The sequence below is a fragment of the Bubalus bubalis genome, chromosome 11 (genome assembly GCF_019923935.1).
Source record: "Bubalus bubalis isolate 160015118507 breed Murrah chromosome 11, NDDB_SH_1, whole genome shotgun sequence".
NCBI classification, from domain to species: Eukaryota; Metazoa; Chordata; class Mammalia; order Artiodactyla; family Bovidae; genus Bubalus; species Bubalus bubalis.
Window position 1 is genome coordinate 55,936,852 of NC_059167.1, and position 16,091 is coordinate 55,952,942.

The window sequence follows — 16,091 nt, forward strand, 5'->3', positions numbered from 1 at the left end:
CCTGCACTTGACTTCTGCTGTCTGGTCCCAGGGCTCCCAGGCACAGGAACCAATCCTGGTCTCAGCCAAGACTATGCTGGAAAGCTCATCGTACCTCATCCGCACTGCCCGCTCACTGGCCATCAATCCCAAAGACCCGCCCACCTGGTCTGTGCTAGCCGGACATTCCCACACTGTGTCTGACTCTATCAAGAGTCTCATCACGTCCATCAGGTTAGTGTCTCCTTCAGAAATTGCTTGCAGCCTGCATCTCACAGGGCAGGAGGGGGATAAGCCCATCAGGACTTTTATTTAATAGCAATGTTATTGATTATTGTCATTGCTCAAATTCATATCCAGTAGGTAAAATTGTTATTGATTATTGATTTTTTCTTCTTTACCTCTTTGGGACCAATGGTAGCACTTGTCACAACAATACAAATACTAACTTAAATATTTGTTATATGTTCGATACTATTCAAGGCATTTTACCTGTATTAATTTTATGTTTATCATAACAACCTTGTAAAGTAGATGCTGCTCTTATCTCCCTTTTTCTGATGAGAGAATCCAGAAAGAAATTTAGATAACATTCCCAAGGTCATCTCCAGGTCTGATTGCTTTCTCCTCAGTCCTTCTAACCATTGTACCGTATTGTCTATACCTAGGAGCTTAGGCAGAGAGCACCACTGTATATTTAGCAGGATTCGTGGTTAACTTTGGGCTTCCCTTGTGGCAATGGCAACCCACTCCAGTACCCTTGCCTGGAAAATTCCACGGACGGAGGAGCCTGATAGGCTACAGTCCATGGGATTGCAAAGAGTCGGACACAACTGAGCAACTTCACTTTGTACTTTGTACATTTGTCCCTTGTGGCTCAGCTGGTAAAGAATCTGCCTGCAATGCGTGAGACCTGGGTCCGACCCTGGGTTGGGAAGATTGCCTGGAGAAGGGAAAGGCTACCCACTCCAGTATTTTGGCCTGGAGAATTCCATGGACTGTGTAGTCCATGGGGTCTCAAAGAGTTGGACACGACTGAGCAACTTTCGCTTTCACTGCATGGTTAACTTACCTTGCTGGTAAGACGAAAAGAATATTCTAGGTCCTACAGTAACTCTTGGCATCCCTACTCTCCTTGGTGATAGTAGGAGCCTGAAAAGTTATTCCCTGCGTAGGTAAAATATTTTTGAAGTTGACCAAAGTTAATAGCCCACAGTATGGAATTGCATCCCTTTCCTCAGTTATATTTTGTCTTTCAATTGCTTTTAAAACTCAGGATCATGTCAACTTTCTAATGCCTTGCGAAGAAAGATCCACTAAATATTTTAACTCCTGCCATAGCCCAGGACTTTGTGAGTAGTATGCAATGTAGAGAGCATAGTATATTTACACTGGAAATGCACTGATTTTTGTTTTGTTTTGTTTAAATGATGTTTCTTTGTTTAAGCCACTGAATGGAGAATCCAATACCAAACTGTTTCATTTGCCTGGCAACCTGCCTGAGATGCAGGACAGCACCCTACCCTTCCCACCATAAATAAGTAGACTGAGCACAAGTGTTAAATGAAGAAATGCCTAGGTCCTGCAGAGAAGCATTGCCAAGCAAAGGTCAGGGATTCACTTGCTAAAGCAATGGAGTGGGGTAGAAAGTAGACAGGGGCTCCTGGCCCGCTAGTGCTGGAGCAGGTTGTAGGACTTGCACTTCATGGACCCTGTGTTCAACTTGCCCTGTCCCTTCTAGGGACAAGGCCCCGGGACAGAGAGAGTGTGACTTCTCCATCGACAGCATCAACCGGTGCATCCGGGACATCGAGCAGGCCTCGCTGGCGGCCGTCAGCCAGAGCTTGGCCACGAGGGATGACATCTCCGTGGAGGTATATGGGGCTGTGTGATCAGCCTGAAAGCCTCTGGAAGGACTGAAGAATCCCGGCACCAGGCTTTGGGAACTGGGGAATAGCACCAACATGTTGTTGATGCAGGAGTTTCATCATTGGACCATCTTCCCCTGGAACCAGCCTAGGAAGTTCCTGGGAGGGGGTAGGGCACATGTGGAGCAGAGAACAATGCTTTGGTGAAGGAACACGTGCACTGTGGCTAAAATTTGGGAGGCAATGATTATTGTCAAAAGTGTATCCGTAAGTGGAGTTACCATATTCAGTTGAGGACCTCAGTAGAACAGGCCTAAGCATGTAAATTTTGAGTGCTTCCTGTCATATTTCAGCAATGTGCTTTTTAGACTAATGGGCAAATTCAGCGTTCAATGCTCTGTGTTTTGTCCATGCAGAAATCACAGATTCTGCCCTTGTTACTCAGTGTCTAGTATTGAGAGACCTCTTGTATTCTATTCAGTCACTTTGCCCTCTCTTGCCCATTATTTTGAAGTTGAGATAGACTTTCCTACTTTGCTCCCTTGAGTTTTTTCTATTACTTATTACCAAGTCCCCTGATTCATACTTCTTTTTTTCCTGTGTGAAAGTGCCTGACACTCAAGGTGCTTAATAAATATGGATGGTTTATTGACTGATGTTTCCTTCCTGACCCAGAGCTCATCGGCAATAAACCTTGGGGTCTTCCCTGGTGGTCCAGTGGTTAAGACACTGCGCTTCCACCACAGGGGGCACAGGTTCAGTCTCTGGTTGGGGCACTAAAATCCTGCATGTCATGTGGGATGGCCAAAGAATAGGGGAAAAAAAAAGAACTTTGGCCTATCTCTAAGCAGAGTCTGGAGTTGGAATTGGTTATTTTTATTAATAGAACTATTTCTCTCCAACTTTACCCATCTTCCTCATTTCCAAGGAAAGAAAGAAGAATGTGCATTCTCATTCCATGTGGAATGTTAGAATTATTGTTAACTTATTATTAAAGTAGAATATACGTACAAAACAGTGTGCTAGTCACGTGTGCAGCTTCATAGACCGCCACTGACTAAGCACATCCTGTAACTAGCACCTTGAGCAAGAAACTGAGATGATGAGCACCCCTCCCACTTCTTGCTCTCCCATTCTTTCACCACCCTTCCAAAGTATATCCTCTGTCTTGACTTTCTCCTTGGGAAGAAAATCCCTCCCTTTTATCTGCAGTGCTTTCTACTTATACCATATTTAATTTAACAAGCCATATTTAATTTAACAAGACAACCTTGCCTGGATAGTCTCACATTCTTAACTGCAGTTACATTATGAGTGGGAAGACCAGAAGTAATTTGCTAAATAAGACCCTTGAAAGTGTGGAGGTTTCTCTCCACCCACCTCTATCACTCTCTTTCCTTTTTTTATTTCTTACCCAGGATTTTGTTTCCAAGCTTATGTGTTAGGTTGCTCCTCTCATTGAGTGAACTCTGCTCAAAGCTCACCAGCCCATGTGCAGCATTGCTGAGTGAGAGAGTAGCCCAGAGGTCCTATTTAATAGGCAGGACATTGTCACCTTTTTAGGAATCAACCCATTCCGTGCTGGCATGTGCAGACCCAAAACACCCAGCATTCTGACCTAGAAATCCTATCTGTCTCGGAAAGCTCCGTGGAAGATTCCCACTGAAGGATCTGATCTTTCCCACTACCAGTTAGCACTCTCCATCTTTGAATTCCTCACCCCCTTCACACTTCAGAATCATCTAGGTACCTCCCTCGTCTCTTGAGAGCAGTTCAATTCTTTGGGATGGAGAAATTAAACTGTCTCTCAAACCTGAGAAGAAATGCCTTGAGGGTGCCATTTTCAACAATGGTATCCGCGTCACCAAGTACAGCGCATAGAGCTCCTGACCTAAGCCTAGTGGGCACCTCATCTGGCATTTTCATTGGATGGTGTCTGGGAAATAATCCTGCTCTAAGAGCCAATATCATTTTTAGGTTACTTTCCTCCCCGTTCCCCACTTAAGGGGTACTTAATTCTGAGGACGCAGCAACCTGAATATCCCTCAGACCCCAAGGCAGTTCCTTCCATTTGGACACAGTTCTTTTCCCTTATTGGAAAGCCACCACAGTTCCACTCTTCCAGTAATGATGCTGAGTAACCCAAAATAAAGATACCACTAGCTCCAGTTGAGTGAGAAGCCAGTAGCAAAAGTGTTCCTAGGGCCCGCCTCATGCCCCTTATTGGTAGAACTGGGGGGTCTATCCCAGAGGAACCGAGGGTCCCTGGGAGGGCTAGAGTGGAACAGTGGCTGGAGGGTACGCCCAGGCATTTTGACATCCATTTTTTGTGACCTCCCTTATCTTTCACGTGGGCCTTTTTAAATCAGTACAACTACTTGGGGAGCTGTTGTGGGGTGAACTTGACAGATCTGTCTCCTTATCAGGCCTTACAGGAGCAGCTGACTTCAGTGGTCCAGGAAATCGGGCACCTTATCGATCCCATTGCCACAGCGGCTCGGGGAGAAGCAGCTCAGCTGGGACATAAGGTAACAGACGCTGGGTGCGGGGACCCTGCCAAGAGTGCAAGGAGGAGGTGGGGGTGGAGGGGAGAGAGGATATTGATTCTGTTGCTCTTGTTCCTCAAAGGCTCTTGGCCGGTGTTAGAGCCAGGTCAGTGCTGGCCTACATTAGAGAAAAGACCACTCAGCCTCCCTCAACAGCTTCTCCAAAAATGACCCCCTCAAGGATCTATTTTGACTTGGCATTGAGACAAAAACTGCAGGGAAATTTTTCTGGGGCTTCCCAGATGGCACTAGTGGTAAAGAACCTGCCTGCCAATGCAGGAGACACAGGAGCCTCACGTTCAGTCCCTGGGTCAGGACGATCCCCTGGAGTACGAAATGACAACCCACTCCAGTATTCTTGCCTGGGAAATCCCTTGGACAGAGGAGCCTTGCAGACTACAATCCATACAGTCCCAAAGAGTCAGACACAACTGAAGCGTCTTAGCACTTAGCCATGGTCAGACTTTGCAGCTAACAAGGCATTTACTTCTTGCTCTTGATCTTTCCTGGAACAAGCCAGAGACTGAACTTGGCATTCCTGGCCTGGTGTCTGCCGTTTTTTTGCCCTGGCTGGCCAGCCTCCTCCCAGTGTGTTTGGGACACAGTGTTCCTCCACAGTTTCTGGTCCATTTTCAGACATGAGGAAGCAAAGCAGACTTTCAGACTTCACCCTCGATGGCTAAAACCACCGTGTGGCCACTCTGTCAGCCCTTCAACTGAGCACTCAGACCCACATGGTTTCAGGCACTGCATAATGCTTTGCCTGTTTGGGGTCATTTTGCAGATCCTTCAGGGAGCATTGACTGGTCAAGGCCTCAGCAGGGAGAGGACAGACATTGGATTTTTAACAACATGCAGGGTTTCCTAGCATTTATCAGTGCCACCGTCAGCAATGTGCAGATCAAGAAATCCAGTAGCCAAATCGTCTCTGCAGGTATTGATTTTAAAAAATCAATATTCCTGCTTTTTCATATTACTTAAGGGCCTACTAAGCTTCCTGCCAGTTCTAAGAAGAGGCGTTTGAGATTTCAAATGGTCAGTGTCTCTCTGCCATTTCAAGTGTGGCCAATTTCATTTCTCAACTGAGCCCCTTTATGATAAGAAAGGGCTTGTCCACCGGTGTGGAATGGTTTGCGCGGGTGGAAGGACACGCCTGGAGGCTGGCGTGCGGTGTATGTGACTATTGTGGGCAGAATAAGTTTGGCAAAGAAGCTGAACTTCGTTTCAGCAGTTACTTTTATTTAACGTATTTATTTTATTTTCTGGCTGTGCTGGGTCTTCACTCCAGAGCATAGGCTTTCTCTAGGTGCACAGGCTTCTCATTGCAGTATCTTCTCTTGTTGCGGAGCATGGGCACGGGCTCAGCAGTTGTGGGCTTAGCTGCTCCAGTGGCAGGTGGAATCTTCTGGGACCAGAAATCGAACCTGTGTCCCCTGCCTTGGTAGGTAGATTCTTAACCACTGGGTCACCAGTAAAGTCCCCAACAGCTGCTTTTGATTCCAGTGGAATTTCATAAGAAAATATTTCTAAACTTCCAGGGTAACATCTTTATCTCTGCAAAAATGTTGTTTGTGTGCAAGGTTAATTCCTCTGTCAGTGGGTGGCCTGAGAAGAAAACTTACTTGTGTCACTTGAGTTATCAGTTGATTCTTGGCCCCTTGACTAAACAAGGCTCATCTTCTGAAAGGGAGTTCTAGACAAAGGTAGCCTAGGGGTCCTTGGTCCACAGAGATCATGGGCTGATAGTTAATACTCACCTGGTTCATGTTTCGTGGAGGTGCTCATGTGGGGCCCCAATTCAGCAGCTTCGGTACCACTTGGAGCGATAAAGGCAGATTCTCAGACCCCACCTGGATTGGTTTCCCACGGCTGCTGAGACAAAGTACCACAAGCTGGGGGGCTTAAAACAACAGAAATTTAATCTCTCACAGCTCTGGACTCCAGAAGCCCAAAATCAAGATGTTGGCAGGGCCACAAGTTTTGTGCAGGCTCTGGGGAGAATCTGTTCTTTGCAGCTTCCTCCTGGTGGTGGTTCTTGGCCTTCCTTGACTGAATCTTGGCCTGGCTCTTTCCCTGGTCACTTTTTTGCCCACTTTTCTGCCTTCCCTTTTCCTGTCTCTTCTAAGGACACTTGTCATCAGGTTTTGGGCCCACCCAAGAAATCCAGGATGATCTCATCTTTGTTGCTGTTGTTGTTCAGTCACTAAGTTGTATCCGACTCTTTGTGACTCCATGAGCTGCAGCACACCAGGCTTCCCTGTCCTTCACTGTCTCCCAAAGTTTGCTCAAACTCATCCATTGAGTCAATGATACCATCCAATCATCTCATCCTCTGCCACTTCCTTCTCTTTTTGCCCTCAGTCTTTCCCAGCATCAGGATCTTTTTCAATGAGTCAGATCTTTGCATCAGGTGGCCAAAGTATTGGCACTTCAGTATCAGTCCTTCCAATGAAGGATTGATTTCCTTTAGGACTGACTAGTTTGATATCCTTGCAGTCCAAGGACTCTCAAAGGTCTTCTCCAGCACCATAATTTGAAAACATCAATTCTGTGGCGCTCAGTCGTCTTTGTGGTCCAACTCTCACATCCGTACATGACTTCTGGAAAAACTATAGCTTTCACTATACACATCTTTATTGGCAAAGTGATCTCGTCTTAAGATCCGTAAATATGCATGCAGAGATCCCTTTGTAAGATCACCTTTACAGGCTCCAGGGTTTGGACATGGACATACCTTTGGGAGGGGTCACCATTCAACCCACTCACCTCCCCTAGGCCTAGGGACTCACATCATGTACCAAATACTCAAAATTCTGTTTTATTTTAACTTCTGTGCTAACCCACGTAAGAAAATTTCCTTTTCTATCATGTCTCTAAGAACAGAAGCTGTTGGAGTCCTTGCCAGACTTATTAAATACAGAAAAAAAATCCCATCCCTTTCAAACCTTTGTCCCACAATATGTGAGGAATAAGGACCCCTAGCGCAGGCTATACCACATGGAGGCCGGTGCTAAGGCCTTTACATATGCTGAATTAATCCCTGAGAAATCTGAAGAAACTTACTTACATTTTACCAAGGAGAAAACTAAAATTTAGTATTAATAATAGGATGGAACCTGCCTAAGATGTCTTAAAACAGAGTCAGTAGGGAGGATTTGAATCTAGAGGCTTTGCAGCTACAGCTTACTCCCCATCACCCCACCACCCTCCCTCCCTGAGGCAGTCAGGCACACGGTTAGCTGTGTTCACTTATGCTCAGCGCACAGCATTTTATAGTTGCATTGAAAAAATGTACTTTTTAAAATATATATATATATTTATTTGGCTGTGCCAGGTCTTAGTTGCAGCATGTAGGGTCTGGTTCCCTGACCAGGGATTGAACCCAGGCGCCCTGCTTTAAGTCTTAGCCACTGGACCAGGGAAATCCCTAAAATGCACTTTCAAAATAATAAAGTGTTAGTCGCTCAGTCATGTCCAATTCTGCGACCTCATGGACTGTAACCTGCCAGGCTTCTCTGCCCCTGAAATTCTCCAGGCAAGAATACTGGAGTGGGTAACCTATCCCTTTTCCAGGGATCCAGGGGATCTTCCCGACCCAGGGATAGAAATTGGGTCTCCTACACTGCAGGTAGATTCTTTCCTATCTGAGTAAAACTAATCTAGAAAACATGTTGGATTCTAGCACGTTAAATATTTTGACTCCTTTAGTACTGACAGGACCCATCCTGAGTCCTGACCCATCTGACTCCTGATGACCCATCACTGCTCTTGGTGGTGAGACCAGTGCCCTTCCTGGGGAAGTGGAGATGAAATCCAATGCAAACATGCAGGACTGTGCCTGGATCGTGCAGACTGCGCCTGACACAGAGGTCTTTGCCTGAAGCAGGGAGCCTGGGGGCCAAAATCCAGCCAAGTCACGTGCCTTGGCATCAGTCAGTCTGCCCAGAGGATGGGGAGCCCCTTTAAAATTATACAAAGCACCATAAGGGCCAGCAGCAGCCCTGCTCAAGTGCTTTGAAACCTATGTGTAAGATAACTGTAACTGGGGATAGAAAAGTAGAACTGTTTGTTTTTCAGTGATAGTCTTATCTCACTACTAGCTCGCTCGCTCTCTCTCTCTCGCGCGCGCGCGCGCTCTCTCTCTCTTTCTCTCTCTCTATATATATATATAATTTTACTTTATTTGCTTATTTATTTTGGCTGTGCTGGGTCTTCACTGTGGCTCACAGGCTCTTCTTGGCAATGTGCAGGCTTCTCTAGTTGCAGCACATAGGTTTAGTTGTAGCATGTAGGATCTTAGTTCCCCACTCAGGCATTGAACCCAGGCCCCCTGCATTGGGAAGACAGAGTCTTAACCACTAGACCACCAAGGAAGTCTCACAGTATTACTGTAATGAACATTCATATTTTGGACCCTCACCTTGCCACAGCCCCCACCACCACCACCCCCCTCTTGTATTTTATCCGAGTGGGAATAGATGATGGCATTTGAAGCAAGTACAACAAAATGTTAACATCTGATATTACAGATGCTAGGTAGATGGTGAGCTTTGGTGAGCGTGTCCACTCAGCCCCGTGTATCCACGGATGCTGAAACCACAGATGCAGAGGGCCGACTGTACTACAGCATTTCATATAAGGGATGTGAGCATCCTCGGATTCTTGGTATTCACGGGGATCTTGGAACCCCCTGCAGATACCAAGGGACGACTGTGTGCGCCATCTATAGTGTTACCAACTAGAGACAGAGCTCTGCTGTAGCACTGCTTAACTGTCTTGATGGACTTTTTTTGTTCTCCCACGTAGTTTTTCAACCAGTAAGTCATGTCCTACTCTGTGACCCCCTGGATTGTAGCACTCCAGGCTCCTCTCTCCTCCACTATCTCCTGAAGTTTGCTCAAATTCATATCCATTGAGTTGGTGATCCTATCTAACCATGTCATCCTTTGCTACCCCCACTTCTCCTCCTGCCCTCAGTCTTTCCCAGCATCAGGGTCTTTTCCAATAAGTCAGCTCTTCACATCAGGTGGCCAAAGTATGGGAGCTTCAGCCTCAGCAACAGTCCTTCCAATGAATATGCAGGGTTGATTTCCTTTAGGATTGACTGGTTTGATTTCCTTGCAAAGGACTCTTTGCAAGAGTCTTCTCCAACACCACAGTTCAAAAGCATCAATTCTTTGGTGTTCAGCTTTCTTTATGGTCCAACTCTCACATCCATACATGACTACTGGAAAAACCATATCTTTGACTATATGGACCTTGGTCAGCAAACTGATATCTCTGCTTTTTAATACACTGTCTAGGTTTGTCATAGCTTTCTTCCAAGGAGCAAGTGTCTTTTTAATTTCATGGCTGCAGTTACCATCTGCAGTGATTTTTGGAGCCCAGGAAAATAAAATGTCACTGCTTCTACTTTTTCCCCTTTTATTTGCCATGAAATGATGGGATCAGGTGCCATGATCTATCCCAGGTTGGGTTCATCATAAACAGAACATTTTGACTGATGGGAAATCTCTTTTTTTTTTTTCCCCCAAATCCATGGTTTGGTCAAAATACTTGGGGGTGGAGGGCAGTGGGTTGACTTTCTAAAACCCTTTTGAGGGTGCCTTTACTCTAAGGCCTGGCAAATCCCATGGATGGAGGAGCCTCGTAGGCTGCAGTCCTTGGGGTTGCGAAGAGTCGGACACGACTGAGCGACTTCCCTTCCCTTACTTTAAGGCTGCTTCTCTCATCTCCCTGCTCCCCCGCCGCTCTCCTAGCCCCCTTCCTTTTGAGTCTGTACATTGTTCACCTTTGCTTCTTTCAAAAGCTCTTCTATTCGTGAAGTTAAAACTTTGTAAGATTTGTAAAATTCTCACACCTAACTCTGGATCTCAGGACAGATTTCTTAGCACTTCTGCTATGATCAGAGAGAGACAGAGAACTTCCCAGAGGAATAGAAATCCAAGCAAGAATTCACTCATTACAAGTACTCTCAAAATTGAAACTGAACAAGGAATAAGGTCCGAGGATCTAATAAATGGAACATGGCGACTATAGTTCATAGCACTGGATATACAGTAGAGAAAAACAAAGGTGGAGTCCAGCAGATCTGCCTCTCCCTGCAGCTCTTTCCGTCTCTGCCCTCGTCTCTCCCCACTCTCCCCACCGGTGGTAGTGCTGTGCTCAGTCGTGGCTGACTCTCTGCCACCCCATGGACTGCAGCCCACCAGGCTCTTTTGTTCATGGGATTTTCCAAGCAAGTATACTGAAGTAGATTGCCATTTCCTCCTCCAGGAGATCTTCCCAACCCAGGGATCAAACCCTCAGCCCCTGCATCTCCTGATTTGGCAGATGGGTTCCTTATCACTGAGCCACCCAGGAAGCTCCCTCCTCACCAGTGGGACCCCTAAAGGAGACTCATGTATGTGTTTGTTGTTTTTTGAAAGGTGACACAGCTGGCGAGCTACTTTGAGCCCTTGATCTTAGCTGCAGTGGGTGTCGCCTCCAAGATTCTGGACCATCAGCAGCAGATGACGGTGCTGGACCAGACCAAGACGCTCGCAGAGTCTGCCCTGCAGATGCTGTATGCAGCCAAGGAAGGCGGAGGAAACCCCAAGGTACAACTCAGGGTGCTAGGGACTCACCGAGGACACTGAGAAGCCATCAGAAGTTCCTCTGTATCATATCCCTCCAGGGAAGGCACCTCCACATTTTGGATGGTGGCATTTTTTTAATTAATCATTTTATTATCGTTATTTTATTATTATTTTTTGACTGTGTTGGGTCTTCTTGCTGCGCATGGGCTTTCTCTACTTTCGGGGAGCGGGGGCTACTCTTTGTTGTCGTGCATGGGCTTTTCATTGCGGTGGCCTCTCTCATTGCAGAGCACGGACTCAAGGCTCATGGGCTTCAGTAACTGCATTGTGTGGGTCAGTAGTTGAGGCTGACAGGCTCTAGAGCTCAGGCATGTATAGGCAAGAGTCCTTGGGAAAGAAAAATATACTGTGTGGTTATTACAGGAATAAAAACCATACCAGCCGGGCACCTACTTGGTGTTGACACGCAGCTTACACAAAGCAAACTTCTGTTGTTTTCCAGTAAGTGTCCTTTCCATTCCTGGTAGTTAAGTTCAAAGAGTAACATGGTGCCCGGTCACCTGTGGCATACACTGCTGTTGCCTTGGGGACAGTAGTTTAATATGAAAATCTCCCTCACCAGTTTGCAAGTGGAACATTTCTTCAGCCTGATGTGTCGCTCGGGTACTTTAAGTGGCCAGAGATGGTGGCAGCATGTTCTTCTCTCTTGGGAATGATTTTGTCAGAGTGATTGTTTTACTCGTAAATCCAGCATGAACCTTAAGTTTCCTCAGGTTTCTGGAACCTGGAGAGGGTGTGGAGGCTTCCCACTACACTCGTATTTTGTTCTAACAGGTTCCTCCACTAAGTCTTCTGATCTGAATGTCTTCTTCTAAGCAGACTGACTTAAGGGAGCACTACTGGAAAGATTTCTCTAGGATACTGACCTTCAAGCTCCAGGGATCCATATGTATTTCTTAGTGTGTCTTGTTGTATCTCTAAGATCTTCAAATGAGTCAAGTGGTATAGCGGAGAAAACTCTAGACTGAGTCAGAATCACAGATAGTGTTGTCGGAGCTAATAGTTATTGAGCGCTGACTCTGTGTCATTTACGACATCTTATGCCCTCATCCTATTTAATCTTCATAAAAACTCTGTGACATGGGTGGTTCCCATTGTACACATGTGGAAGCTGACATCTCTGCTGAGTTGCCTGAGATGTCTGATGAGGTGCATGTGGGGACAGGGCTGAGCCTGCACCCTACGGAAACACAGGTGAACTCGGCCTGGAGCAGGGCTGGGAGGGTCAAGGAGAGAGACAGGGAGGAGGGCTGATGAGTCTCAACAAAAGGAAATTACCTGGCATATAAGGGTAGCTAGAGCCACGGTAGGAAGAGGAAACAACATCTGCAAAGGTATAGATAGAGTTATAGAAGGATTGTGATCTTTTTAGCACTTGGCCTGGGCTTCCCCAGTGGTACAGTGGTAACGAATTCACCTGCCAATGCAGGAGATACAAAGAGACTTGGGCTCAATCCCTGGGTCTGGAAGATCCCCTGGAGAAGGAAATGGCAACCCATTCCAGTATTCTTGCCGGGAGAATCCCATGGACAAGAGGAGCCTGGCAGGCTACAGTTCATGTGGTCACAAAGAGTCAGACCTAACTGAGCACGTACATCCTGGTATGTATAGGGCATGGAGAGTGTAGGGACAGTGGGATGGGAGGGGAGTCCAGGTTGTATTGTGACCGGCTTCCTCCCCACATGGAGCAGCTGGGGCTTTATTGTGAGCAACATGGGATGATAACAACCCACCAATAGTCTAGAAACTCCATTCTGGAAACAGCATGAATAATGTTTTGACTTGCAACCTCTATGTTCAGTTTTTCACTCATGCATCTGGCAACTCTTAAGAGACTAATTCTGGTGATGCTAAAAATATTGAGAGCCAGCCTTGGCCCTCAAGTTGTTTTGAGTCTTCTGGCGAAATAAGTCTAGTTGCTGAAGCGCTGGGCAGAGCAAGAACAAGAATGCCCTCTTGGCTGTGATGGGTTAGTGACAGGTGTCCCAGAGTCAGGCCCACCCACTCTGCTCCCTCCCTGAACTGGACGAGCCAGGACTCACTTTCAAGACTCAGTTCTGGCTTGTCTTTTCTCCAGGGCTGTTTAAATGCCGCATCTCTACTCCTAACCTGAGGGAGTTTTGTTCTCAGAGAATAACTCAAATTAGGATGCTTCTGCATGTTTACGATATTAGCACACCTGCTGGGACTGTGGGTTCTGAGGTCCTCGTGGAAGTCTTTTTTTGCCAAGGAAACTCATGGTTGAGCATTTGTAGTCAGCGCTGTAAGCTTGATAATGACATCTTCTGATCGGAGGTGGTGGCTGGAGACCAGCGTGGGGTAGTTTCCAGTGAAAGGCCTAAAGCACCAGGTGATGAACTAAGACGTGTGATGAGCGACAGCAGCTCAGGGTTGCTGTGGATCCTCTCACCAATAGCAATCGCCCGTGCTGTCCGCTGACTCCACCAGGCCTGTCACAGGGAGCCTGGGACACTGCACCTTGGCTTGCAGCCCCTTTCCTAAGAGGCCAAATGCAGAGACTTAATCCCCTTGGATTAAGGGGATTGCTAATTCTTTGGGCAAATATTCACTAGGTGTTACTTGCTGTGTGTTAGGTGATATATGTATGTATGTATGTATTAGGTGTCATAGTCCTTGTTTGCAGAGGAAATGTGGTTAAAATGTGGTTGAATGGTTTTCAGTGGCTTTGATCTAGCAAGAAAAAAATTAAAAAGAGGCAGGCCCAGAGCCTGGTGTTAATGAATCACGAGTACAAGGCATTTGGTGTATGACCTCACCTCCATCCCACTGAGCCCCTTCTACACTCCTTCTCTACCTCCAGAGCTCTGGCCCCCACCAGCCCTCCCCCACTCAGTCCCCCGCCCCCATCCTCCTTGAAGGGACCTTCCAACTTCTGCCTGTAACATTCCAACAAATATCCCCCGCTGTCCATCATTGGGCAGTTCTCATTATTAGTTGTTTTTTTCTCTCTACTGAAGGTGAGGTCTGCCCCCATAGCCTTTTCTTCCATTTTCCAAGCTCCTATGATGTCCACGCCTGCTTTACTGGGCTTTGTAGTTGAAACATTGTAATAAAGAAGTAAGGCTCCCTTGGAATTCTACTTCAGACTTGTTTCCAAAGAGGAGTGAAGTCTGATTTTTCTCCTGTGTTGTTCTGTGAGGAACAAAACAAGGAGCCCCTCCGGATTCTAAGATAACGACCTCATTGTTGAGCCTGCGGGCTCCCCTTTCCAGATGTCCTTGGTCTGCTAAGCCTGCCTTAATTGAGAGCCTGCTGTGTCTTTCCCTGTCTGAAGCTGGTGTGCTCAGGCAGCCTGCATGTGGGGTTTGGCCTCCGCAGTGTGATCAAGATGAGGTTTGCCATTGGAGTTAGAGAAAGCAGTCCTGGGTGAGGCATGGAGTAATTGGAGCAGGCTTCAAAGACTCTGAGCTGGCCCTTTAAGTATCTGTAAAACTTTAATATGTGGAGTGAAGGAGAACAGAATTCTGGGTGATTCATTTCTGGGACAGCCAAGAGCAAGGATGTATTTTTGTAGGTTTTGATGCTTGGTATGGGAAGTGTCCTTTATGTTTTCCAGGGAGTTTCAGAGAACTGTTTTGTGATTTACTTCTGCCACTCCCCAAATTAGCTTCTGATCCCTTACCATACCTTTATGGAAAACCAGATAACTTGGCCAGTTGCTCTCTTCTCCCTCAAAATGTGTACTTGCTTTAATATAAAAGCACAGAGTTGCTGATATTTTTTGCCACCCATAGTCACTTCAGTCTAAGTGAGATTTACAGAAACGTGCACCTTACATTTTACCTTTTTAATCAATGAGATCATATTTATGTGAGATTCTCTCTCTGAAGAATTATGTACAGATGTCATTTTTCAGGCTTCCATCAAAATGAAGCAATCTGCACATTTTATGTTTTACCTTCTCTGTGCCATGAAATCCGCCATTGGCCTAAAATGACCAGTTCCCCTCCATCACATCCCTCAGGGAGAAAGCTTTGCGTTCTGACACAGTTCCCACAGGATAGCCATTCATGATCACATATGTCACATCTCATCAGACGTTGTATTTGAAGGACTCTTCTTGATTCCCGTGGCTTTTCAATTTTCACCTTCCTATGGCTCACATAGCCTCTTGTTGGAGTTCTCCTATTTCATTTAATCATTCAAAAGAGTTATCGTTCCCCATCTCTCACTACCTTCTCATCTACCAAAGGAGTTTCTTGGGTCTTTTGGAAGGCTCCTGTCTCCCTACGGTGGATCAAGGCAGCCATGGCCACTGCATGGCACCTGGGCAGTATGGTTCTCCCACTACCTGGCATTAGGTCAGATTCCCCGGGTAAGACCACAGGCCCCTGCTAGACTGTCCTCGATTCAGACACCAGCCCTAAACTCCAGGCTCCCTAGACCTCTCTTACTCTGACCAGCTCTGGCTACATTCAGGGGTTCTCACCACTCCTTAGGTTGGTTAATTTTCTGAAACAACTCAACTCAGGAAATTGCTCTACTTACAATCACACTTTATTATAAAGGATGTGTGTGTGTGCATGCTAAATCACTTCAGTCATGTCTGATTCTTTATGACCCCATGGATTGTATAGCCCTCCAGGCTCCTCTCTCCATGAGATTCTCCAGGCAAGAGTACTGGAGTGAGTTGCTGTGCCCTCCTCTGGAGGAGCTTCTCTACCCGGGAATTGAGCCCACATCTCTTAAGTCTCCTGCATTGGCAGGCGGGTTCTTTTACCACAAGCACCACCTGAGAAGTCCATGATAAAGGATATAACCAGCCAAAAGAAGAAACCCAGAGCGTGAGATCTGGGAGGGCCTCAAATTTGCAACTCCCATATCCTCAGGATGTGTCACCCTTCCCGCTACTGCTGTGCATCACCCACCAGCTTCCAGTCCAGAGCTTTTATTGGGATTTCACAATGTAGCCTTCATGGACTGAGTTTAGTCATATGATGAACCATTCCATCATTCCCCCTCATTTCCCCAGATGTGGCGGTCAGGGTGATACTGTGTTGCTTAAAGACCCAGCCAGCCCCATTCTGAATCTACCTAAT

The 16,091-nt window shown here is 46.5% G+C and overlaps 1 protein-coding gene across 7 annotated transcripts in view; it reads left to right on the top strand.

The window, feature by feature from the left end:
• TLN2 (talin 2) overlaps positions 1 to 16,091 on the top strand; it is a 502,016-nt gene that overhangs the window by 409,927 nt on the left and 75,998 nt on the right. For all 7 annotated transcript variants that reach the window (XM_044925074.2, XM_044925075.2, XM_044925072.2 and 4 more), the window contains 4 exons: positions 32 to 213; positions 1,721 to 1,853; positions 4,274 to 4,375; positions 10,822 to 10,992. In XM_044925074.2, the coding sequence (XP_044781009.2) occupies positions 32 to 213; positions 1,721 to 1,853; positions 4,274 to 4,375; positions 10,822 to 10,992 (588 nt within the window). The remainder of the gene's footprint in view (positions 1 to 31; positions 214 to 1,720; positions 1,854 to 4,273; positions 4,376 to 10,821; positions 10,993 to 16,091) is intronic.